The 27,336-nt window shown below is 40.0% G+C and overlaps 1 protein-coding gene and 1 non-coding gene across 2 annotated transcripts in view; both read left to right on the forward strand.

Moving 5' to 3' along the window:
- The first annotated feature begins 7,430 nt into the window (after positions 1-7,430).
- On the forward strand, positions 7,431-7,554 carry LOC129069498 (small nucleolar RNA SNORA33). Its single transcript, XR_008529002.1, has one exon. It is a non-coding gene; the product is annotated as a small nucleolar RNA SNORA33 (small nucleolar RNA).
- Positions 7,555-10,018: 2,464 nt separating this feature from the next.
- The window catches only part of AGO4 (argonaute RISC component 4), a 33,628-nt gene continuing 16,310 nt past the window's right edge, over positions 10,019-27,336 (forward strand). Inside the window, exons 1-13 of the mRNA XM_054571963.1 lie at positions 10,019-10,104; positions 15,173-15,338; positions 16,796-16,916; positions 18,265-18,446; positions 18,643-18,779; positions 18,877-19,011; positions 19,691-19,778; positions 22,017-22,164; positions 22,392-22,511; positions 22,635-22,763; positions 23,006-23,139; positions 24,262-24,446; positions 25,718-25,877. Of these exons, the coding sequence (XP_054427938.1) occupies positions 10,086-10,104; positions 15,173-15,338; positions 16,796-16,916; positions 18,265-18,446; positions 18,643-18,779; positions 18,877-19,011; positions 19,691-19,778; positions 22,017-22,164; positions 22,392-22,511; positions 22,635-22,763; positions 23,006-23,139; positions 24,262-24,446; positions 25,718-25,877 (1,724 nt within the window). The 5' untranslated portion in view covers positions 10,019-10,085. The remainder of the gene's footprint in view (positions 10,105-15,172; positions 15,339-16,795; positions 16,917-18,264; positions 18,447-18,642; positions 18,780-18,876; positions 19,012-19,690; positions 19,779-22,016; positions 22,165-22,391; positions 22,512-22,634; positions 22,764-23,005; positions 23,140-24,261; positions 24,447-25,717; positions 25,878-27,336) is intronic.

Here is a 27,336-nt window from a genome sequence, read left to right on the forward strand (position 1 = left end):
GTTGGCTAACAAAGACTGTCTCCTTGACCTAACTTTAGATAGACTCCCATGAGCCCTCTTTTGACTCGGCTTCATCCTTGGACCCTGTCCTCTTCCTGCTTAGTCATTTTCAACAAGAACCCTACTAAGTCAGCTTAGCAAGAATCCTCCCACCTTTGTTGTCTAAGTCCTTGGCTTGTCTTTAGCAAGAATCCCATTATGCCAGTTTAGCAAGAATCCCCCATCCATGATGTCTCTTCTTAGTAAATTTCCTTTAATTGACCCCCTCACTTTGCTCATTGGCTATAAATTCCCAGTTGTCTTTGCTGTATTCAAAGTTGAGCTCAGGCTCTCTCCCTTGCTACGATACTCTTGAATAAAATCTGGCCCAGTATCTTTAACAAATGTTCAATAACTAATACTCTTTACCTTGGCTTCCAACTTTGTATCTCCAGCCCAGACAAGGCCTCTTAATTCCAGGCTTCCATATACTCTTGCCACTTTGACAGCCATTCTCAGATAATTAATAGGCATTTCAAACTAAACAGATCCACAATAGAACTTTTGCCATCTTCCCCTCTCACTTCAGTAAAATATCTCCCTATACCAGATACGCTGTCTAGAAGAGAAGCTAGGCACTGAAAAGTCTCCAAATCTCCTAATTTTCTGTTTTAAGGCTTCTTTCTCTCCTTCCACACTTCTTAACCATAGCAACTGTCATGGTTTTAAAATATGGCAATATATTTTTTCAACATCCCTTTAATTAAAAGGCAGGGTCTACATCCTCTACCCTTGAATATGGGTGGGTTTGTGAATGCCTTTACCAGTATTAAATGGTAGAAGAGGTACAATATGATTTCTGAGGCTACATCATAAAAGCCCACACAGTTCCTACTTTGCTCATTGGAACACATTCTGGGAACTCTGATCAGCTATGTATGAAGTCCGATTACTCTGAGGCTGTCATGCTGAAGAGGCCATATGTAGATGCTTCAGTTAACTGTCTAAAACTACAAGTACAAAGGTCCTATGCTATGTACCAAATATTAAGAATACAGGAATAAATGAGGAAAGGTCCCTGCCTTCAAGACTTTCTACTATCTACAACTTCAAGACGAGGCACTAATTGTCTTCCTCCCTCAATACACATTGCTTTGGTATCAAGGAAACCCACTTCTCTTTCTTCTCTTCCTTATCCTTCTCGTGTTTCTCCTCCTCCACCTTTTCCATCTCCACCTGCTCCAATTTCTCTTCATTGTCTTCCTCTTATTCCTCCTTTTTCTTAAAAAAAAAATTTATTTATTTTTAGAGAGAGGGAAAGGGAGAGAGAAAGAGAAGGAGAGAAACATCCATGTGTGGTTGCCTCTCACACACCCCCTGCTGGGGACCTGGCCCACACCCCAGGTCTGTGCCCTGTGACTGGGAATCGCACTGGCGACCCTTTGCTTCGCAGTCCAGTGCTCAATCCACTGAGCCACACCAGCCAGAGCTTATTCTTCCTCTTTAGAAGTCATTTATAATTGCAGGAAGGAGACTAAGAATTTAGAAAGAAAAGGAAAAGAAATGTACCTATTGTTACCTATTCCTGGGTATCGAATGACTCCAAAAATTAGTGGCCATTTAATAATAATTTTATTTAATAATAATAATTTAATAATAATAACCATTTAATAATGAGCATTGGCAAGAATGTAGGAAAAAAGGAAACAATGTGTGCTATTGGTAGGAATATAAATTGTTGTAGCCACTAGAGAAAACAGTGTGAAGGTCCCTAAAGAATTTAAAAATAGAACTATCATATGATCCAGCAATTCCACTTCTGGGAAAGAAAATGAAAACACTAACTCAAAAAGCTATATGTAGACACACACTTATATTTATTGCAGCATTACTCATATTAGTCAAGACATGAAAGCAACCTATGTCCATCAAGGGATGAATGGATGAATAAAATGTGAAATTATACATACACACACACACACACACACACACACACGTTATTTAGCCCATTAAAAAGAAGGAAATGTTGCCATTTGTGAGAACATGGATGGATGTTGAGGGCACTATGCTAAGTGAAATAAGGCAGACAAGGAAAGACAAATATCGTATAATCTCACTTATATGTGGAACTTAAACAAACAAACTCATAGATACAAAGAATAGATTGATGTTTGCCAGAGGTGCAGGGTGGGAGGGGTGGGTGAAATGGATGAAGGGGGTCAAAAGTTATAAACTTCTAGTTCTAAAATAAAAAATCCTAGCAATGTAATGTATAATAGCATGGTGTTGATTGCTAATAAAACTGTATTGTATATTTGAAAATTGCTAAGAGAGTAGATCTTAGAAGTTCTCATGCCCTAGCTGGTGTTGCTCAGTGGATTGAGTGCCAGCCTGCGAACCAAAGCGTCTCTGGTTCAATTCCCAGTCAGGGCACATGCTGGGGTTGCAGGCCAGGTTCCCGGTAGGGGGTGAGTGAGAGGCAACCACACATTGATGTTTCTCTCCCTCTCTTTCTCCTTCCCTTTCCCTCTCTCTAAAAATAAATAAATAAAATCTAAAAAAAGAAAACAGAAGTTCTCATCACAAGAAAAAAATTGCAACTATGTATGGTGATGGATGTTGACTAGACATATTGTAGGGATCATTTTACAATATATACAAACATCTAATCATGTACACATGAAACTAATGTGTTATATGTCAATTACATCTTGATTTAAAAAATAAACAACCATGTTATTATGCTCATATATTCTGTGGGTCAGGAATTCAGAAAAAGAATGGTGGAAATGGTTTGTCTCTGCTCTACAAGACTCAAATAGATGGGGGTGACTCAAAGCGCTGGTGGCAGGAATCATCTGTAGGTTTTTTTGCTCATGTTCTGGCACTTTAGCAGGAATAGCTGGAAAGCTGGTCTTAGCTGGAGCACCTACACATGGCCTTCTTAACATGGTGGCCTCAGGGTGGTCAGACTGTTTATGTGGCATCTCCAGGCTTTCCAAGAGAGGGCTCCAGCCAGCAGGGTAAAAACTGCATGACCTTTTATGACCTAGGTGTGGATGCCATATGGCGTCAATTCTGCAGTTCTCAATTGGTCAAGCTACTCATCACAAACCTACTCATATTCAAAGGGAGGGGTTATAGACCTTATCTGTTGATGGGTGAAATGTCAAAGAATTTGTGGCCGTGTATTGGAACCACCAAAAATTCTTAGCACAAATGTCACTACATCAGAGAAGCTGTCCCTTTCCACTTTTTCAAAAATTACCTTCCCTAAGTGTTCTACAGCTCTCATCACAATTTATAATTATCTTATTTTTAATTTTTGTTTTGGTTTAGTTTCTCTGTTTTGTTCGTCTCACTTCAAGACTGTGAACTCCATGAGGACAGGAACCCTGCTTCTCTGGCTCTTGTGTTTCCATTATCCAGCACAGGGTCGGGCAGATGGTAGGTGCTCAATAAACAGTTGCTGACTAAATCAAATAACACATAGTCAATAAATATTTTCACATAACTTAATAGATTCCAAGGAACTACAAAAGTCATCTGATCTTAACTTTTCATCATCTCAAACATTCTTGAAACAGCACCCCCTCCCCGCCCACCCCACCCCCGCCCCACCCAAAGCCTGGAGCTCACTACTTTCCTGAGAAACCCTACCTTCTTTGAACTACGCCAGGTATTTTTTAAAAATCTTTTTAAAATTAGTTATTTTCTTCAACCTGCAGATAAAGGAAACTTGTTCAGGACTGGGGAGAAAGTCAAAAGGATTGGGCATCTTCTGAACCCTTTCTAAGCTCCCGGCACTGTTAGATACTTTTCATTCATTGTCTTCTTTGATCTTCTCAATAATCCTGTGAAGCAATTAGTGTCATCTCCATTTTACAGATGAGGAAGCTGAGGATCTGAGAGGTGAGATGACTTAATGTCACATGGCCTTTTGAATTGAAATTTGAATATATAATTGGAATTCAAGTCCAGGTTTATCTCACTCCTTAATTCGTTCCTTTTATTTCGTCTTGAAGAAGAAAGGGGAAAAAATCAATTGTTCTGTTTTAAAAGTGTACTACATGTAAAGGCTGAAAGTAAAAGCAGACATACCAAGTGATTTGTTTGTCAAAGCCTCAGACACAGCCCTCCTTGCTGGCTATGCCATCTCATTGACGAAAAGGCAAAATCAGATATAGCTGCCAAGTCTCTCTATTCCTGGCTCCTAGACCATGAATATGTAGAAAGCTGCCAGCATACTACAAAGGAGGCCACTTGTATTCAACATTGTAGTGGAGGTTCTAGCAAAGGTAATTAAGGGAGAGCATGAAAGAAAAGGCATCCGTACTGGAAAAGAAGAAGTAAAACTCTATTTACGGACAACAGGATCTTACATGCAAAAAAACACTAAAAAACCCACACGCACACAAACACACACACATACACATAACTAAACTGCTAGAGGTAATCAACAAATTCAGTAAGATTGTAGAAACAAAATTAATATCAAAAAAATCATTTGTATTGAACAATCCCAAAATGAAACTTAAAAAACAATTTCATTTACAATAGCACCAAGAAGAATAAAACACTTAGGAATAAATTTAACCAAAGAGGCATAAGATTGGTTCTCTGAAAACTACAAAACATTGTTGAAAGAAATTAAAGAAGACTAAGTGGAATACATCCAGTATTCATGGCTTGGAATGCTTAATATTGTTGAGATGGCAACGCTCCCCAAACTGATCTGTTAATTCAATGCACTTCCTATCAAAATTCCAGTTGCTTTTTTTTTTTTTTTAGAGAAATAGACAAGCTGATCCTAAAGTTCGTATGCAAATTCAAGAGACCCAGAATAACCAAAACAGTCTTGAAAAAGAAGAACAAAACTGGAGGACTTCTACTTCCTGATTCCAAACTTACTACAAAGCTACAGTAATCAAGACAGTGTGATATTAGCCTAATAACAGACACAAGACTGGCAGCATAGGATCGAGAGTCCAGAACTGAACACTTACCCTTAGAGTTGATTGATTTTGACAAGGGTGCCAGGCCGTTTGTTTAGGGACAGAATAGTTTTCAACAATGGTGCTTGGATAACAGGGTATCCATATTCAAAAGAATGATTTTGAGCCTTTCCCTCACATTATGTACAAAAGTTAACTCAAAGTAGATCAAAAACCTAAATGTAATAGATAAAACTATAAACAATTCGAAGACAACAGAAATAATTCTTCATGACTTTGGATTAGGTTTCTTAGCTATAATAACAAAAAAAAAAAAGCACAAGTAGTCTAAGAAAAAATGAACTTCTAAATCGAAAGATTTTGTGCTTCAAAGAACACCATAAATAAAATGAAAAGACATCCCACAGTATGGGAGAAAAGTTTTTCAAATCATGTATTTGATAAGGGACTAAATATCTACAAGGTATAAAGGACTCCTACAACTCAGTAATAAAAAATATAAATTACCCAATTTAAAAAAGGGCAGAGGATTTGAATAGACATTTCTCCAAAGATATAAAAATGGCCAATAGGCACATAAATAGATGCTCAACATCTTTAGTCCATAGGGAAATGCAAACCAAATTCATAGTAAGATACCTCTTCACACCCATGAGGATAGCTATAATAAATCTGAAAATAACAAGTATTGGCAAGAGTGTGGAGAAATTATAACCCTCATACATCATTGATGGGAATATAAAATAATGTAACTACTGAGAAAACAGTTCCTCAAAAAGTTAAACATAGACTTACCATATAACACAGCAAATCTACTTCTAGGTATAAACCCAAATAAATTGAAAATATATATCCACACGAAAACTTGAACATGAGTGTTCAAAACAGCAGTATTACAGTCAAAAAATGGTAACAACTAAATGTCCATCAACTAATGAATGGCTAAATAAAATATGGTATACACACATAATGAAATGTGATTCAGCTATAAAAAGCAATAAAATACTGAAACACGCTACAACATTGATGAACCTTGAAAACATTATACTAACTGGAAGAAACTAGATACAAAAGACCATATATTGTATGATCCCAGTTATATGGAATGTCCAGAATAGGCAAATCCAGAGGCAGAAAAAGTAAATTCGTGGTTGCCAGAGACCGGGGGGAAGAAGGAATGGGGGTGATGGGCACAGGGTTTCTTTATGGAGTGAAAAAATGTTCTGGAATTAGATAGTAGTGATGATTGCACAACTTTGTGACTACACTAAAAACCTCTGACTTTCACACTTTAAAATAGTATGTTTTATGATACATGAATTACATCTGAGTGAAAAATTCAAAAGAGCAAGGCTGGCCATGGAGTGGGAGCAGGTGGACAGAAATTCTATTTGGATGCCAGGGGGTGTGTCTCGGCAAGCTGGCCTCGTTCAGAGCGTTTGGTGCAAGTCTCTGTCCTCCTCAGCCAGGGGGGCTCCACTTCAGCTCCCGCTGAAGGTTTTTGTTTCGATAAGGGTTTCTCAGCTAAAGAGGAGTGAAAGCCTCTGGTCCCGCTGGTCAACTGCAAAGAAGTTCCTCCTCGACTTCTAAGCTCCAGAGTTGTGAAAAGTTAGTGTAAGGAGAGGCAGGGAAATCAAAACACCAACAGAGACCCGTGGCCCAGGCAAACATTGGAATGTCACAAGCAGTGTGGGGTGGCTGGCTGGAGCCCAGCCTTCTGACACAGTGTCCATTAGTGAAGCTCTTCTTGGCTCCATCTAGGGAGCACTGACATTCGAAAAGTTCAGTTCCATTCATAAACCTTCGCTGAGCACGTGCTGGCTCTCACCCCTAGATGGGTGAGCCAAGTCCCTTTCCCCAGGTGGCTCGGGCACAGGATTTGTGTAAACCTGTTCAGTCCATGACAACTCTGTTCCATTCCCCTGTACTGAGCTGAGATCTTGAGCTCACTGTGTCTCAAGGGACAGTAAGAGTGGAGCATATAGCTTTTAGCTGTGGGGAAGGAGGGAAGAGAATTAGTAAACTATTGGGCACTTACTCAGTGCTAGAGACAAAAGAATATGCACACATATGATTTAACTTCCTCCTCAAGACATTCTTGAGCAGCAGGTGGAGGGACTTTTTCCAGGTACTTAGAATTAGTATGTTGTGGAACTGTGATTTGAACTCAGGACCATCTGATTCGAAAATCTGTGCTCTGGAGAAGCTGGAAGTTCACCGAGGCTGGATCGTTTCTAGTTCCCACTGTTTATGCAGCTTGCTCATTTGTCCATTCACTCCATTAATTTCCCTGATGAGGCACTTGTTGCCAGGCAATATGGTAGGCAACAGAGATGCAAGTCTGAATACTTGAACAAGGCATAAGCCCTGCCCTCAAGGATTTATAATGTAATGGGAGCCAGGCCTGGACTGAGACATAAGACGAGGAGCTGAGTTAATTACATCGTTGAGGGAGGTCCTGTGGTGGTTCGGCCAGATGACAAATGGTTTTAATATAAGTCAGTATCTGCTTACCTGAATGTGTTTCTGCAGAAATTTAGAGAGAACTGGCAATAGTAAGGCCATGTTACAAGCCTTAAAGACATTGAAGTCCTTAAGGTCCCTGAAAATGGCTACAAGACCAAAAAAAAAAAAAAAGAGAGAGAGAGAGAGACTAAGAACTCAAGGTTTGGTGCAATGAGGACAAATATATTGCCAATTCTCTGCCCAGCCCTCACCCTGTCCTGTAGATGTGTGGGACATGGGACACTGAGCAGCTACCAACAGAGAGAGCTGAGGGGGAAGTGGTATTCTGTGGCACGGCTTCTCAGCCACAGCAGGAAATGGAGGGAGGGCTTGCTGAACAGGCTGAGGTTTAGGGGAGTTTATTGACTATAGCATTTTGGTTTGGGAGGGAGGGGCTCAGCCAGAAGGGTCTTCGGGGAAAGCAGCGGGGGGAACCTGAGTGGGAGTGAGTTTTGCAACGACAGTGTCAGAGTGATCAAGAATGACAGGGCGAGAGGCAGAGGGATGGAGGCATTGCAGTCCGACTGAAGCTACGGAGTAAATACATTTCATACCCAAGTTTCCGAGGCTATTTTCAATACAGGAAACGAGCTATGGTCTCTGGTTAGGTAGCAGATATAATATAGAGAAACTTAATTAGGAAGTAAGAAGGGGAAAGGCAGTCCCAAACCAGGCTGGAAGCACTGTTTCAACTGCAGAAGAATTCAGCCTGGAGTGGGGAAGAAGGGAAGTGGCTACTAGTTGTAAGGCAGAACTTGACCTCGAGCTGGTTTTTCTTACTCTCTTAGCTCTGAACCAGTTTGCTCATTTAGTGAATACTTCCTCCCCTTCAAACTTTCTGTCCCCTATTATTGTTTTCGGTTAATATCTGGTTTAACAGAGAAGGGGCATGATGTTGTAGAAAGACCTTGGAGTATGGTATCGGTAGACTAGAATCCGATCACGTGATTAAAAGTCCCACAGCATAACCAGAAGGGGATGGGGTTAGCAGGACTAGAATGCAGGCTCTAGAACTCCAGTTTCCCCTGCTTCACTGCCATATCATATAACGTAGAGCCTGACTTCCTTAACTTCCCTAATACCTTCCTTAATACCTTCCTTAATAATACCTACCTTGCCTGGGGCTATAAAGTTTCAATGACACGTGAAGCCCGTAATACAGTGTCTGGGCACAGCATGCCCCTCCCATTATTAATCATTACATACAAAAATTATTTGGCTCTATGGCTTCTCAAATGAATATCTCACTGCACATGTTAGGGGCTGAATTGTGTCCCCCTCAAAATTCATATGTTGAAATTCTAACTGTCAGTGCAGAATGTGACCGTATTTGGAGATTAAGTGTTTAAAGAAATAATTAAGTTAAAACAAAGTCCATAAGGTGGGCCCTAATCCATTATGGCCCGTGTCCTTATCAGAGTCCTAAGAAGAGGAAATTTGGATACAGACATGTACAGGGGCAAGAGATAGCAGAAGAAACCAATCCTTGATCTTGAATGTCTGGACTCCAGAAATGTGAGAAAATAAATTTGTTGTTTAAACCCTCCTTTCTAAGTGATGGGCAGAGAGCGCCCGCGTTCTGCTGAGTAGAAACTGCTTCTTGGCCTATGTTCACCAATTCAAAGTCCCAGCTAAAGCCCCCAAGAGGCTGGGCCTGCTGGGCTGACCATGACTCCAAGGATACTGCTTCCTTAGCTCTTGGCTGCTAAGGTGAAGTCATCAGAGACAGCAAGACTGGTCTCTGTTGAGGTGCCTGGTGACTTCCTGACGAAAGGCCCTCGTCGTGGGACCAGCGAGAGAATGCATCATTCATCATGGTCCATTCCGTGATGCCTTCTGGCTGCTTTGGGAGGGAAGGACACCTGGGTATGCGGTATTGGATGGAGAAATGGCGGGAAAGTGCTGCATTCGTGGTGACTCTTGTTGTCTGTCCTAGGACAGTGCAGATAAGGGAGACTGGCAGAGGAGAAAGAAGTAGTTTGAGGAGGAAGGAGGAGAGGTGCCTGATGTGAATCTCAGGACACTTTCCACTGGCAGCAGTGGAGGCTGTTTGCGGATCAGCGGAGTCTGGAATCCCTATCTTTCGCGGGGCACTGAGTGACAGGAGACTCTGGGATGATCGCACGTAGCCCCCCCAAAGTCGTTATGCCCGGGATGGCTGCCCTGGGCAGACAGGGCAGTGCGGGCGGGCGCGCGCGTACACGACACGTCCTCGGGGCACTGCCCCCTCCGGCGCGCGCTCGCCCAGCCCCATCTCCTCTCCCTGCCCCTTGCAGGGCTCGGTGGACCCGGCCTCCAGAGCAGCGCACGCCCCCTCCGCGAGCCGGGACCCCGGGCCGCGCGCACCCCGCGCCGGGTCCCCGCCCGCCGGGCGCGCGCGCCGGCTCCCGCTCCCGTTCCAGCTGGCAGCGGCGGCGGCGGCGGCGGGGATTGTTTTTGTTGTCGCTGAGGCCGGAAGAGCCGCGGGAGTCGGGTCCCTGTCCCCCGGCCAGGCGCCGCCGCCGCCCCCTGCCCAGCGCCCGCGTCTCCGCGGCGCTCCCCTCCAGCGCCAATATTCCGGAGATCAAGCGTTACGCAGCGGCGGCGGCGGCGGGGCCCGGAGCGGGAGGCGCCGGGGACCGGGGCGAGGCGGCCCCCGCCGCCGCCATGGAGGCGCTGGGACCAGGTGAGGGGAGCGCTCGGGCCGGAATGGAGCCCCGGGATGGGTTGGTGGGCGGGCGGGACTGTCGCTCTCGGTCGCCCCCAACGGCTCGTGCGTACCCGGGTTCGGGCCGTGAGGCCCCGGGGAATGGGACCCGTGCCCCACTGCACAAGGAGGAGGGAGCTGACCCGGGCCTCCGGGGGCGGGGACCGCGCCCCAGCTTGGAGAGATGAGCCGGATCTGGAGGTCTGAGTGGAGGGAGGCCCAGGAAGGTGACTCGCGCCTCCAGGTAGAGGGGAGACCTGACCCAACCTCGAGGAGGTGGTGGAGACAGGCCAATTTGGGCCTCCGAAGGGATGATCTGTGGCTGGTGCGCTGCGGAGGCCTGGCCTGGACTGGACTCGGAAGGTCCCCCACCTACTACCAGGGATATTCTTGGTTTTGGGCTGCAGTCCTGTTTTTCTTTGCAATGGCAGACGTCCAGAGCCCTCAGATAAGGAACACCCCTTGTCCCCAAGGCCAAGGGGCAAAGTACTCCCCCTTTCTTGAAGGCCCTGATGGCCCGGGCAATACAGCCCTATGCCTCTACCTGTCGGTCTGTGTGACAGTCCGAAAGTAGTCTGGACTAATACCCTAGTGACAAGCGAGTTAGCAGCCAACCCGCTCCAGCCCAGGCTTTAATGCCCCGAGTTGTCTTCTAACTGGGTTATGAGTGGTTGCGAGGATCAAATGAAGAAGAAAGTGCTTTGGAAACTATAATTTACTGTCATTATGAGTGGCCTGTGGTTATCTCCCCCACTCTGCCCAGAGGAACCAGTCCAGGTTGTAACAAGTGCCCGGCAGATTGGAGCCTGGGGCTCCCCCCTGCAGCCCCCACAGATTTCTAACGCTTTGGCTGAGCCGGGCAGGGTTTAGGGGCTGTGATAGAATTAACTTTACTATCAAACCTTCTTTGCATAGTGCACTTAGTTGTAGAGCATTTCATTTTTTTAGTGCATAGAAAATTCACTTTACCATTTGAGTTTGGAAACTTTCTAGGTTTGTTTACTTAAAATTTGTTAACAGCACTGAATGATTTAATCCCACCTTAATTTCCTGCTTAAACTATTTTTTTCAAAAGGATCTCATGATAAAATTTCATATGCCTTTTAAAAATAAATTGCTTTTGTCACAGTAATATTATTTGATAAACCTCAGTGTGAGTATTATGCTGGGTTACTTTAACTATAGCCCCTGGCTAAAGGCATGATCCAGTCTTTAGGAATGTAACAGACTTCTGTTCAAATCCAATCTAGTAATTTAATAGTTGTATAACCTTGGGCAAATTACTTAATTCCTTTGAACTTTCATTTCCTCATCTATAAAATGAAGTAATAATAATTACTGCTGTGAGATTGTTGTGAGAATGAAATGAGATAATGTACGTGAGAAGTCTTGTAGAGACCAATGCATTATAGACACTAACAAATGTTCCTTCCCTCCCTCCCCTGTTAGTAACTCATAATTGAGGCAACTGTTGCATTTGTATTGAAAGAGACTATGTAACTGTATGTACAAACTGATTTTCACGGAAAAGATCAACCTGGTGGTGGTAGGAATGTCCCAGGCATCTTGTTGTTGTTGTTGTTGTTGTTGTTGTTGTTGTTGTTTGACTTTAGCTTTTGCAGGTTTGAGGACTTACCAGTTCACCTAAAATTGTGGAAAATGAAGTCTCACTAACCACATTTATAAGATGCTAATGAATAAGCCAAAATGTCACATAGATCTTTTCTGTTGACTGGAATATTTTCTTGCCTGCCCTCTGGCAAACTCCCTTTTTGGTGTTGCAGTACCTTGGAAACCAAAGTAATAACAAGAAGCTGGATGCCAAGCATAGAATCAGAGCAAAGGGAGTTGATAGTCTTGTGGGATATTCTGTCCAGGTTGTTTTAGAACCTAGAGAAGCTCTTCCCTGCTCCTTTTTTGAAGCACACTGATCTCGAGCTTTGTGCTCTCCCCACTTGAACAATTATTGATGCGTTCTTAGCCTTCCTCTGCTCTCCCTCACCCCATTTCGGTTTCTGACAACAATAACTTGGAAATGCATTAATTAGATACCATTGATGTTGGTTATAGTAGTGATAACTTTTATTTTTACAGTGCTTAACAGTTTGGAAAGCACCTTCGTAGCTATTAGCTCATTGGATTCTCTGCAATGTAAGCAAAGCATATATTATCCCCATTTTACAAATGAGAAAAGAGATACAGAGAGCTTATTTGACTTGATCAGGTCTCAAGGCTGAATGGTGAAATGAGGGTGAGTCTGGGTCATCTGTCCTGGTCTAATGCCCTTCTTTTCATTTAAGGCTAACTTTATCTGATCTATGTTATCATATTTGTTTCCTTTTTGGAAGAAGTAATTTTCTGACTGTCACCAAGTGTTTGTGATGCCCCCAATATAAAGCCCAGGGACCTTCGAGCACTGTAATATTTATGCAAGTATAATCTACTAGCTAACATGTATTGAGCACTTACTATTATTATGGGGCACTGTGTTAAGCCATTTATATACATTATCTCATGGGATCCTCACTATAGCCTTAAGAGGTAGATGCTATTATTACCACATATTCCCTGTTTTATAGATAAGAAAAGTGAGGCACAGAGAGGCTCAGAAACTAGACCAAGGTCGTGCAGTTAGGGAGTGGTAAACCACGGTTGAAACCCAGGCAATCTGGTGCCAGAGCTTTAGCCACTGTGCCTTTTCTTCATAAGTAGTTTGCTAAACTCAAATAAACCAGCTTTTGGACTGGAAAATTGTAGAATATAGTTTTCTAAATAAATCTTCTAAATGTATTAAAAGAAATGATCACTCACCTTCTGACTTTTCTTTCTTGCCAATGAAAAGAAACACACTGTTTGCTTTTCTCCACTTCTTAATCCCTTTGCCTTCATTTCCTCCGCCTTTGTCCCTCTGGTATCAAGTAGTTTAGGGAGACAGAGATACCATAGGATTATGAGGTATATTGGGGAAGAGAAAGCATTGGACTGGAGGTCAGAAGATCTGGATTCTAGTCATAATTTAAAACCAAGGTCTTCAGGCTAAGCAGGAACTAAGAACAAATAAAATAAAATAAAATTTTAGTCATATGTCCTTGAGTAGGTTATTTGACCCAAATTTCTGATTCCAAATTTCTCTCATCAAGCTGGATTTCGTCCAGCTTTATGATATAATGATTAAGCTTGCGTTGGGATATACAGGGCTGACATATCTCTGTGATTTGATTCAGTGTGCTAATCACCTCTGCTATTTATTATTTACCTCGTACCTTGTTTGTAATATCTTATCACACTTAGAGCAGATCCCCTTTTACACCAGAAGTAGAACTTATCTCCAAGCAATAATAATATTTTTAGTATAAATTATGTGCTTTTGCTTTAATGAAAAATAATTGTCAATTTTTGGGTTTGAGGACTTGATTGGGTTTCTGTTTAGTTTCTATTTGGAACTGCTACAAGGATTATTGGTAGTGGTGAGTTGAACATTTACCGAATTTCTACAATGTACTCATCATTGAATTAGGTCTTGAAGAGATAACAATGAACTGGAGGTCCGTTTCTTCTAAGTTTACAGTCTAGTGGAGGAAAGAGTAATTTAGCAGGTTGTTTCTATGTACTTGTACAAGGTGCTCCATTATACAGAGGGTCTTGGGAACACAGAGGATGCATCTTCCAGTCCAGGAGATTCTGGAAAGGCTTTCCAAGGAGGTCACATCTGACCTGAGTTTTGAAGGATGAGTAGAATTTAGGGGCTGAATGAACAATTAATTTAATATGTGAAAAGATTCAGTACTTAAAGAATTTGTATATGGTGGTCTGTCAGCACAAATTTCATTAAAGCGTTTGCTTTGATATTCCTAAATAATGATGGGCAAGACAGGATCTTGCATCAAAGTTTTCTTTCCTCGGTGAATTGTCTTTGTTCTTGATAAAATGTCATGACAATAAAAGAGCCTGTTGTAACTTTCCATTGCAATCATAGCCCACTTTACTGAACACCTATTCATAGCAGAAAATATGTATATTTTTAGGCCAGTGTCCACTTGACATTATCATCAGAAAGGGATAAGGCTTTTGTAGACAAATATCTCCCAGACTGTGACAGCTAAAAATCTCTCCAGACATTTGCCTAGTTCCTGGGGGACAAAATCTACCCTGGGTCGAGAATGACTGTGAGTTCTTGAAGGCAGAAACTGTCTTTTTCCTGAGTCCATAGTGCAAATCAGACATGTAGTAAGTGAATAAATATTTGTTAAATAAATAAATAAACTAGACCTTATGATCAGGAAATTTCAGATTGTCTAGATTCTAAAAATATCAGGTTATAAACAAGAAAGTTTAGCATTATTGAGGTCGTTTCACTATCTAAATTAGCAAGTAAATTGATAAATATACTGCTGTTTAACCTCATCCTGTCTATACAAATTATAATAATGCAGGCTGATTTGTGGAAGATTAATGGACCCTCTCCAGCCTGAACAGGATGATGGCACCCAGAGTCTAGAGATTTTTATTTAAACAGGCATATATGCCCTGGCCGGTGTGGCTCAGTGGATTGAGTGCTGGCCTGCGAACCAAAAGGACGCTGGTTCAATTCCCAGTCAGGGCACATACCTGGGTTGTGGGCCAGGTCCCCAGTTGGATGTATACAAGAGGCAACTGATTGATGTGTCTCTCCCACATTGATGTTTCTCTCTCTCTCTTTCTCCCTTCTCCTCTCTCTAAAAATAAATAAATAAAATCTTCTAAAAAAATTAAAATGCCTATCATTTTATAAGCCTATCTATAGATCTACTGATGCTGAGCTGACATCTGAGAGGAGTTCATCATATTGTCTATCTAATTTTCGTGTTCCTCATTTCCAAAGTAATAGCAACATGGTAAAATATTGGAAATCTAGAGAACCTTAGATAAAAAGATTCTCCAAACTCTTTATATGTTAGTATATTTAGTGAATAATAAGATCTCAGTAATTGTAGCTATCACCATCATCATCAAGGGCATATTATCCTTCATGACCAATGGCACATCAAATGTCTTTGAATCTCTTCAGGACCTCCAACCAGCCTGTTCCAGCCACCTCGTCGTCCTGGCCTTGGAACTGTTGGAAAACCAATTCGACTGTTAGCCAATCATTTTCAGGTTCAGATTCCTAAAATAGATGTATATCACTATGATGTGGATATTAAACCAGAAAAACGGCCTCGTAGAGTCAACAGGTAAGGCTTAGAAAGAATAGACTTCTATATAAATGCATATAATTGATATTTATTACACATCATACTGTTCTCTAATTCTTTTTTCTTTAATTCTTTCATCATGTAGGCTTTGTTTTTCTCTGAGATGATAAGTTTCTTTGCTGTGTCATACTTGATTATCCTCCACAGATTCCAGCAGAGTGCTGGGTACATCATTGTTCAATCAGTAAACACTTATTGAAGGAAGAAGAAAAGTCACTCTTTCATTGTCCAAGGGTAGCAGAAATTTATAAAAGTAGGTGAAGGCATTAGTGTCTATGGGAAATAGAACTGTCTGGAAATTCAAATTTTATTACTAAGTGCTGGTAATGGACACGAGAAAGACATAAGCAGAAAGACAGGTGGATCATCTTGGAGTACTGAAGAAAGTAAACTGAGAGAGAAGTTCTGTTTCATTCCCCCGTTATCCAAGGGGGGTCTGGATGAGGTGGTTTAAACACTGTGGTCTACATGACAGGAATTTACCAAGTGTGAAGACATCGTCCTGTAGCAGATATTCTTCCAGGGTACTGAGAACACCACTTTCCTTTTCTTTGTTTCCACACTTTGATATTCAAGCAGTCTTTAATATTAAGATTCTTGCTTTTCTAAGAATGCTCTTATTATCACAAACATTGGTAAGTCACAGCACCTGACTTTTCATTGACTCTAGCATTCCAAAGTCTCAGTCTCCAGCTTAAACTATATACTGTTGTGTTCCTGTAACGGCATTTATTTGAGGACCTGCATACAGTGTGATCTGGCATATAGGCAAGAACACTTCAGTAAAGCTACACATGCTTGAGAGAAAGGCTTTCATTCTAAAAAGAAAGAAACTACATTGGTAGCCTTTGTGGAATGAGGATATTTCACAACATTCCCTTCTCTTCACTGCTTGGGAGCATTTTGGAATAAAACAAGACAGTATGCAGAATTATAAATAGCATTCGTCAAAGTGGTTAACTTAACTCCTTTGAGTATGATGCATCTTAGATTTATTGACCCTCAGATTTCTGAATTTCTGCCCACTTTCTTTTCCAAAACCAGTGTACTCGAATAAGGGTGTATATTTCATAACAAACTTATCATCGTTCAATTATGAACATGCCACACGTAGATACCTCTGAGAGGTTATTCTTTCTTGGAAGGCTATGTTTATCACAGGAGAGGAATTTGGAAAGCAGGAGTATGAAAGGATGCCATAAATTTTATCACGCTTTCCTTTTATTCTCCCCTTTGTTATCGTCTCATAGTTGCTCTTGTTCACTTGTTACTACCTTTCTTTAGTTTACTATTTTTTTATTTAAATCAATGGTCACTTTAACTCTTACTTTTCCCAAGGTCTTTTGAACTGAATTTAGATGATTAAGGTATGATGATAGTTTCCTTACTGTTAACTATTTTCAATGCTAACCTCCACTGTCTCCATTACTGTTAAGGGAGGTAGTAGATACAATGGTGCGGCACTTCAAGATGCAAATATTTGGTGATCGGCAGCCTGGCTATGATGGCAAAAGAAACATGTACACGGCACATCCACTGCCAATTGGACGGGATAGGGTAAGTGTTAACAGTAAGAACTATTTATTAGACTTGGGTCTAATTTAGAAGTAATTACATTGGACAAAAATGTTTCCTCTTCTAATAACAATTCGATGCTTAGTTGTTTCTCCTAGTTACGATTTTTCTGTCCATATTCTCTTGTCCCATAGTTAATCAATAATTGAAGATGAGATGAACATTAGAATTTAGGTTATGTCATCTTTACACATATTCCAAATTACTCACATTGTTAAAGTGCCACCTGAATCTGAACATGGAGTTTTTGTAAATTACAGAATATTATATAACCCCCATTTATGAAAATATTCATAATACCACAGTAACTTTTTAAAACTTTTATTTTAAAAATCAGAAAAGCAATTCATAAATATATACTCATTATAAACTTATTTAGACACTCTAGAAAGGCTGTGCTTCCTTCCTCTCCACCTGTCCCCAATCCCATTTTCCTTTTCAGAGGAAATTACTTTAATAGTTTGGTATGTATCCTTTCAGATGTTTTTATGTGCACCCGCTAGTCATGCATTTATTTATGTACATTATTTGTTTTCATATTGTTCTGATATATTTTTTTTCATTTAACAATATGTCTGGGAGTTCTTTCCATTTCTGTACATTTAAATCTACCTTATTATTTTGTAAATTGACTTAGAGAAAAACGTCGATTTGTTGCTCTGCTTATTTATGCGTTCATTCATTGATTGCTTCCTGTATGTGCCCTGACCGGAGGCTGAACCCGCAACTCCAGCATGTTAGGATTAGGCTCTGACCAACTGAGCTACCCTGCCATGGCCCTTATTATTTTTTTAATTCAAAACAATTTTTTATTGTGGTAAAGTATACATAACATAAAATTGACTATTCTAACCATTTTTACTTGTAGAATTCTGTGGCATTAAGTATATTCACATTGTTGTACAGTTGTGACCACTGTCCACCTCAGAAGTTTTTCATCATCCCAAACTGAAACTCTGTCCCCATTCTACAATAACCTCCCGTTCCTCCTCCCCCCAGTCACTGGTAACCACCAGTCTACCTTCTGTCTCTATGACTTTGATTCTTCTAGGTACTTCATCTAATATTTGTCATTTTGTGTCTGGCTTTACTTCACTTAGCATAATGTTTCTGAGGTTCCTAGATTTTGTAACGTCTACCTCATTTTTAAAATATTGCATAATATTAATAGTTGATATTAAATCATTTCCCTATTGATGGACATGTAAGTTGTTTCCAGTGTTTTGCAATTACAGAAGTGTATAAATATCTATGCATATACTATACTGAATATTTCTGGGAACTTTCTCTCAGCCTTTGTAAATATACATGTATATGTATTTTTCCTTAGGTTGATATGGAAGTGACCCTTCCAGGTGAGGGTAAAGACCAGACCTTTAAAGTGTCTGTTCAGTGGGTGTCAGTTGTGAGCCTTCAGTTGCTTTTAGAAGCTTTAGCCGGGCACTTGAATGAAGTCCCAGATGACTCAGTACAAGCACTTGATGTTATCACAAGACACCTTCCCTCCATGAGGTTAGTACCTTAGTTTGCATTCTTTGCCACAGATATCAGACCTTTTTTTTTTTTTTTTTGATAGTTTGCATTGGAGCCATTGAAAGGATTCTACATAAGTCATAGTTCAAACTTGGTTTCAATTTACAAAGTTGAGAGTGAAATGAAAGACTTTTCAACTTTTTATTGTAAAACATGCAAACTTGTATTTCTTCAGGTACACTCCAGTGGGCCGTTCCTTTTTCTCACCTCCGGAAGGTTACTACCACCCTCTGGGAGGGGGCAGGGAGGTTTGGTTTGGCTTTCACCAGTCTGTGAGACCTGCCATGTGGAATATGATGCTCAATATTGATGGTAGGATGGAACTCTCTTTATCCTTAAATCTTTGGGCCGGTTGCCTTGGTCCTGTCCCTCTCCTTGAAGCTAAGTCTCCTTCCTCTCTCTTTGTTAGTATCTGCAACTGCTTTCTACCGGGCTCAGCCTATCATTGAGTTCATGTGCGAGGTTTTAGACATTCAGAACATCAATGAACAGACCAAACCTCTAACAGACTCCCAGCGTGTCAAGTTTACCAAAGAAATCAGAGGTAGGTATTTGCGTTACCATAATCTTGGAGAGGCAGTTCAGCGGGGTGCAAGAAGCTGATGGGGGCCCACGTGGTCTGGGAGGCAGACTCACCTGGGCTTCCATCCCATCCCAGCCAAATCTATCAGTGGAACCTTGGGCAAGTTACTTAGCCACTGTGAGCCTTAGATTATTCATCTCCAAGGTAAAGATAATATTATGTATCTAGTAAGACTGTTGTGAGAATTGAATCCAATTAGATTTATAAGCTTAAATGCAATTAGATTTTAAAGCTTCTAGCATAATACCTGGCACATATCAGGCACTTACTGTTTTAAAAACTTCTATTTTAATGAACTAACACAAGTTTATTTTCCTTTTGGAATTTCTTTTCTTCTTTGCTTGTTATTAGATATCTTTTCTCATTGGAATATAAGTTTCATGTGCACCCTAACATAACTGATGCTTAGTAATTATATATTGAATGAAGTAATAAATTAAGGTGGTTCCAAATCTTGAGTCATCTAGGTTCTACTATTTTCTGCTTAGCTGAGGCTTTTTGCCTATACATAATTAAATTGTTCCCATTTCCTTGCAATTTATGTCCTATGCAATGGCATGTCTTTCCGAAGACATTTGAATGTTTTTATCACTATGATTTTAATTAATACTGATATTTTAACTTTTGTTTTCAACTTCAGGTCTTAAAGTTGAGGTGACTCACTGTGGACAGATGAAACGAAAATACCGAGTTTGTAATGTGACTAGACGGCCAGCCAGTCATCAAACGTATGTTAACCACATCTAAAAGGATAGCATTATATTTTTTGCTAACAGAGGAAGGTACTATAATTATTTGAGGAATTGGTATCTCATATTGCAATTTTTCAGAATCACTCAGATCTTCACATTTAAGCACCAAAGCTTTAAATTTTGATAGGTATTTGTAAAACTTATTTCCTGCCTTTAATTCATTTCACCTCTTAAAATGGAGTATGCTAAGCATAGATCAACTTTTAACGATGCAGAGTTATCATTATAATCATTTATTATACTGTAGTAATTCTTAATGCATGGCCCAAAGGGTTTATTAAGGCCTCTAAGGGATAGAAGGCTGTCCTGGGAAGATATATATCATGGAGCCATTGAAAGGTTTCTGCACAAGTCATCCTTGAAACTTGGTTTCAGATTACGAAGTTGGGTGGGTTTCTCTCGCTCCTTTTGTAGCTAGCTGTCACTTCGTCCAGCTGCCAGGGCGGTGGCACGCCTCCAGCAGCGTGCTCGTTTTCACTCCCCCACGTCCTTCTCCTAATCGCCCAAGTCCTAATCTGCCGGTAACTACATCTAGTGAGAAAATACATATTTAAGTGCTTTTTAAATGACCATATATGTAAGTTTTATTCTCGTAATCTATATCCCTAAACTCGTATCTGAGATCAACATAAATATTGTCTCTTCTATGTAGACAACCTAACTCTATAAACTTTACGTTATCTTGGTTACTCAGAAGCCTTTTAAAATTTTTAAATTTTTTTCACGTATATTCTAATCTGACTTTGTTTGAGAGCCATGGTTCTTGGTATCTGACCTGTAGAATACATCGAAACCGCCTTAAGGCCTTAGGTCTAGATAGTTAAGTTTTTGGAGGGTGGGTGACCTCTGGATAAATGTGGTATTTTAATTCAATCTGATTTGAATAAATTTTTCAGTATGAACTCATGTACACATTACATGAATTTCTGAAGAGTTATAAAGTGATATTCATGTATTCTTCATGTTATATCATTGACCTCATTTTCTAGGGGAAAAAATATTACCAGAAACTTAGGAAATCACTGTTGAGAATTTTAGCATATGTTTCGAGGAGAACTGTCTCTTTTTCATTATTTAATTACTTTACAAACTGTAAGAATAATTATCCTTACATACCTATATAATTTTTACATGAAAATTAGAAGCACATAAATTTATTTTCTTTAACTTTTTCAAGGAAATAAACTTTTAATTTCAATTTTATATCATCACTTGGACTTTAGAATCTGCAGAAGGCCACCAGTTTTTAGTACAACGTAGTCTTACAGTATAGACCATGAGCCTTTAACAGTCATTAAAATGTGGTCATCGTGGCAAGTAACATTTTCCTTCTTCATTTTGCAACATCAAATAAAATTTACCTCTACACAATTTTAAATATGCCTTTTTTTCTATAAATTCACTGATTTTAATCCAGTAATATAAACATTCTTGGATCGATAGGAAGCTTAACAAGATTAACAATGATCTTCTCATATACAGATGCCTAATTGCAGGAAGTGATCAGTCAGCTTGTTTATGACCTGAAGTTCTGAATGCAGACCTGGAGAGTTACATGAGTGTTACCGAGGCAATACTCCCTGCATTGTTACTTTGTGCCAATTGTTACTGTAACAATTAAGAAAGCAAGATTAAAGTTAATATTGTGCCAAGTATTAGGGATAATGTGCCCACCGGGAGAGTCAAATAAACAATCTCTTAAATCATGCTCCTCAGTTTATACCAAATATCCTAGCATAGTCCCAATTTCAGGTGTTTGGTGTTGTTGCCTCCAAATCCACATATACTTGTCCTGGTTTAGGGATCTGAAAATGTGGGCCCAATCCCTATGCTACACTCATTTTACCAGAAAAAAAAATTCTCTTAAGCAAACAAAATTTCTCTGTGTAAGAAGCCAACAAGAGATTGTATCTGTAGGTGTTAACTGACCTCTAGTGAGTCTCTGTAATTTCTGATTCTGCAGCTTCTTCCTGTTTTAAGTTCTTTTTAAACTTTAATTAAAATTTTTTCTCATTCTAGCTTTTAAAAACATGGAAAATTCCAGCGTGATAACTGTTTGGATTAAATACCAAAATGACTTAAGTGAAAATGTACAGATAAGGATTGACCTTTGTTTTTAAGTGACTGATCAAGGTAGAAAATGTTAGTAGACTTTTGTTTGCTTGTTTAAGAGAAACAAACTTGAAATTTCTAAAAAGGCATTGTCTCCCATAGTTTTCCTTTACAGCTAGAAAATGGTCAAGCTATGGAATGTACTGTAGCTCAATATTTTAAGCAAAAGTATAGTCTGCAGCTGAAATATCCCCATCTTCCATGTCTCCAAGTAGGACAAGAACAAAAGCATACGTATTTGCCACTTGAGGTAAGCCAAATTTTCTTTTGCCAATCTGCCAGTTTCTTGAATGAGTTAAAAAGAAATTGTATCCTAGCAAGTAGGAGAATTTAGTATTAATCTCTAAAATAGTTGGGGCTGATTATATAACAGAATTTTCATTTTGAGGGGTGGGGAATAGAAGATGTAAGATACATTCAAAGGGTTAAGCTATAGAATCCCATTACACAAATAAATTTCTCTTTGCCTCTTGGTAGGTCTGTAATATAGTGGCAGGACAGCGATGTATAAAGAAACTCACAGACAATCAGACTTCCACGATGATCAAAGCCACAGCAAGATCTGCTCCTGACAGACAGGAAGAAATCAGTAGACTGGTCAGTAAGGCATGGTCTTTAAGATAAGCTAGCTTTAAGATGAAAAAGCAAAACAGTAGAAAACTCCTGATGGGACACAGTTACTCTTCGGTTCTTATATATGCAGGCTTTCCTGTTCTTTAGGTGAAGAGTAACAGCATGGTGGGTGGACCTGATCCATACCTTAAAGAATTTGGTATTGTTGTCCACAATGAAATGACAGAGCTCACAGGCAGGGTACTTCCAGCTCCAATGCTACAATATGGAGGCCGGGTAAGCTTTTCATTTTATTCAGCAAGCTTCTTCCAATAACCAGTCAAGAAGAGCGTAACTGAGGGCTTTTCTACACCACCACAGTGAATTTACCCATAGTTATGCTTATTATTGCGCTTTGTCTTTTGGCTAATACCAAATAGAGTTCTGTTTATCCCCTCATCAATATTCAAATGGCCTTAGATTGTAATGTCTTTTCTCTTTTCTTTTGTTTCTTTTTTTGTTTTGTTTTGTTTTTAAAGAATAAAACAGTAGCCACACCCAACCAGGGTGTCTGGGACATGCGAGGAAAGCAGTTTTATGCTGGCATTGAAATTAAAGTTTGGGCAGTTGCTTGTTTTGCGCCTCAGAAACAATGTAGGGAAGATTTACTAAAGTGAGTATCTTCATATTTTCAGCTTAGTAATATCACTTCCAGATATGAAAAATGCCATCTTTATGTGAATGTGCTGTGTGCACTGGCACTAAATCCCTGACTTCTGTAGTGACACCATCTGGCTATAGGAAAAACACCTTGTATTACAATAAATTGCCAATTTGGGAATTACATTAAGACTATGAGTCAGCTTCCTTAACATTTAGAGCAGAAATTTGTGACTCACATGGTTGAAGCGTTGCCGGTTGGCAAATCGATGGGTTCTTAGTGAAGCTTCCCTTGGTATTAATTGTATCTTTTCAGCTAAGATGAAAAGGAGTTCATTTTTAACCATTCTAATTTACTAGCATGCGTGTTTTACTAACGGGTCACTGACTAAGATCACTGGTTCATGTCTCACCGAAGCAGCTATCTATATAAAGGAAGTTAGTGAGAAGAGTGGAAAAATCAAGGCTGGGAAAGGGAGCTGGGATGAAAGAAAGGAATCCTACAAAATATTGGCAAATGCACAAAAGAGCCTATTCTGAAAGCTTTATACATAGATCGAAGTAACTTCTTAAGTCCAAAGTTTAAAGTTTCATAATGAAGTCTTCCTTTCTGAAGTGATGATTCCTTTTGACATGGTATTGATTCAGATGTGCTACTAGTTTGAATGTCATCCTAAGTGCCATGATTGTGTAGCTGCATGTGTCGGGGTTCTCAATTGAATATAAGCTTACAAAAGCTTACCCAACTACTCTCATAGCAGGCTTGCCCATATACACATTACCTGAAATTTTGACTTTGCATTTCTTCAGTCCAGAGTTACTAACTCAAATATCTTTTTAAAAAATCTTTGGACAGGAATTTTATTCTAGCCCCTGGGGCCTGAGGCATAACTATTCAAAAATTCAAAATGATAATCGCATAGTTTAATAATGCAGATTCTTCCGCATTGCAATGATACAACAGCCAGTCTATTTTTCTCAACCAGCTAAAGATTTTTTTTTTTTGGCTGTTTATTTGTTTTTGTCTAATTTTGGCTAAGAATTTGCAGAACTGAAAGAAGTATCATAGAGGGAAATAAAAGCTAAGTGTGCGCTCTGAAATGAAAGCACTGTGCCACCGCTTCTGTTTCAACAGGAGTTTCACTGACCAGCTCCGTAAAATCTCTAAGGATGCAGGGATGCCCATCCAGGGTCAGCCATGTTTCTGCAAGTATGCACAAGGTGCAGACAGCGTGGAGCCCATGTTTAAACATCTGAAAATGACCTATGTGGGCCTGCAGCTGATAGTGGTGATCTTGCCCGGGAAGACGCCAGTATATGGTATGGACCCATTTAATGTCGAATGAAGGATGATTTCGGTCATAGGTGTGACAGGATAAGCTAGATTATGCTGCAGTCACCAACAACCCCAAACTCTCAGGGGCTCCGGGCAGCAAAGGTTTGCTTTTTGCTCCTGCAGTGTGTCCATTGTGGGTAGACTGCAGCCTCTGCTCCTTATCATCATATCGTTTTCACTCTAAAACCCGGGTGTTTGGAATGTTGCAGGCTTCATGGCAGAGAGAAAAGAGAGCTCTGGAGGCTTCTGAACATCTGCAACGTCTTGGCCACAACCAGCTGTAGTGGAGCATCCAACCCGTGGAGGCGGGGGAGGGGGATGGGAATGGGGCCAGGCAATGTAGTGGAAATGACGACTGGGTGTATAGTGAAATCCTATCGTAGCCCACAAAGCGGGGAGAGCTGGAATGTTGGTTAAAAACACTTAGGAATATCAGAGTGGGGAAGGGGAGAGGAACGTACCGCTTCCAGAAAAGGAGCTGTTTAGTTTGAATCTATTAGAAGATTGATGCAAAGTTCTTTTGGCTATTATCTAAGTAAAGGATTTGGGAACTATAGACCAAGCTGTTTGAACTTTGTATAACATCTTCAACCCTCTTGGTATTTGCTTCTTTTGTTACCTTCAGTTTATCTCTTATTTTGAGAGAGAGAAAGAAAAGGAAGGGGGTAGAGAGGAGATAACAATCCAATGGCTGGTATTTCTGTGTGAGAGGGAGGAGCCAGGGAGATAGATTCCTTTGTCAGGTCAGTCCTGTGGGAAAAGGAACCTCCAGGGACTAAGTGAGTGGCAGCAGGCAGCATTGTAGAATACAGAAAGTAAGCTCATTTAAAGGCCCTGGCTGGGTAGCTCAGCTGATTAGAGTATTATTTTGATAGACCAAAGTTGCAGGTTCAATCCCTGGTCAGGGCACATAAAAGAAGCAACCAATGTATGCATAAATAAGTGGAACAACAAGTGATGTCTCCCTCTCTCTTTCTCTCTCCTCTTTCTCTCACTAAAAATCAATAAATAAAAATTCAAAAAAATATAAAGGCCTGTGGGAGGGGAGGAAAAGGGTGGGATGGCCTATCCAAACAAAAAAAAAGTTGCCCTGGGGGTTTAGCAAATGAAAAACACCACACAAGAAAAGCATCTAGCACTGTAGACAGTATATATAGTAGGCTCTCTGTAAATGTCAGTGTGGATTTTCCCTTCTACCCTTAGTAATTAAGAAAATATTTAAACATTTTTTAAAATCAATTGATTATTTTTGTAGCGGAGGTGAAACGTGTTGGAGATACCCTCCTGGGTATGGCCACACAATGTGTCCAGGTGAAAAATGTAGTGAAGACCTCACCACAGACCCTTTCCAACCTTTGTCTGAAGATAAATGCAAAGCTTGGAGGAATTAACAACGTGCTCGTACCTCATCAAAGGTAAGATTCTGAACTGTGTTTTTCCCATTTTTTATTAAGCTCTAATATATATAATTTGCAATAAAGCACACAGACCTCAAATATGCATCTTGATTGCTTTTTCTTTATTTTTCAATTTCTTTCTTTTTTAAAAATGGTTTTTATTTATTTTCTTAGAGAGAGGGGAAGAGAAAGAGAAAGAGAAGGAGAGAAACATCGATGTATGAGAGAAGCATAGATCGATTGCCTCTCACAAACCCCTAGCAGGGCACCGGGCCCACAACCCAGGCACATGCCCTGACTGGGAATTGAACCAGCAACATTTTAGTTTGTAGGCCCGGGGCTCAACCCTCTGAGCCATACCAGCCAGGGCCAATTTTCTTTATCTATATAATTTTTTTAATTTTTCAGTTACAGTTGACATAACAATATTATATTAGTTTCAGCTGTATACTGCAGTGACTAAACATTACTAAGTGATCACCCCAATGAATCTTATACCCATCTGACACCATACATAGTTATTAGAATATTGTGTATATTTCCTATGCTGTGCTTTATATCCCCATGACAATTTGTACTCAATTCCTTCACCTTTTTCACCTATGCCCCCAACCCCTCTCCCATCTGGCAGCTGACAAAATATTCTCTGCTTATAGATATATATTCCTTTCTGTTTCTGTTCTGTTTGTGCGTTTATTTTGTTTTTTAGATTTAATTGTTGCTAGATATATACTTATTGCCATTTTATTGTTCATATTTTTAATCATCTTCTTAAAGAAGACCTCTAACATTTCATGTAATACTGATTTGGTGTTAATGAACGTCTTATAGTTTTTCCTTGTCTGGGAAGCTCTTTATACAACCTTGTATTCTAAATGGTACCTTTGCTGGGTAGAGCAATCTTGGTTGTAGGTCCTTGCTTTTCATCGCTTTGAATATTACTTGTTAATCCTTTCTGGCCGGAAAAATTTCTGTTGGAATCAGCTGACAGTCTTATGGGAACCCCCCTGTAGGTAACTAACTTCTTTTCTCTTGCTTCTTTTAAGATTCTTTGTTTATTTTTAACCACTTACATTTTAATTATGATGTGTCTTGGGGTGGGCCTCATTGGGTTCATCTTGTTTGGGACTCTGCCTTTCCTGGCCTTGTATGCCTATTTCCTTCACCAGGTTGGGAAGTTTTCTGTCATTATTTTTTCAAATAGGTTTTCAGTTTCTTACTCTCTCTCGTCTCCTTCCTGCACACCCATGATGTGAATGTTGGAAAGCTTGAAGTGGTCCCAGAGGCTTCTGACACTATCCTCATTTTTTTGGATTCTTTTTTCTTTTTGCTGTTCTGATTGGGTATTTTTTGCTTCCTTGTCTTCCAAATAGCCAATTTGATTCTTGTCTTCATGTACTCTACTGTTAATTCTCTGTAAATTAATCTTCAGTTAGTGTATCCTTCATTTCTGACTGGTTATTTTTTATGATTTCCA

This window comes from Pteronotus mesoamericanus, unplaced genomic scaffold, assembly GCF_021234165.1.
Source record: "Pteronotus mesoamericanus isolate MK-2021 breed Mesoamerican mustached bat unplaced genomic scaffold, CSHL_Meso_final contig_221, whole genome shotgun sequence".
In the NCBI taxonomy this organism is placed as follows: domain Eukaryota; kingdom Metazoa; phylum Chordata; class Mammalia; order Chiroptera; family Mormoopidae; genus Pteronotus; species Pteronotus mesoamericanus.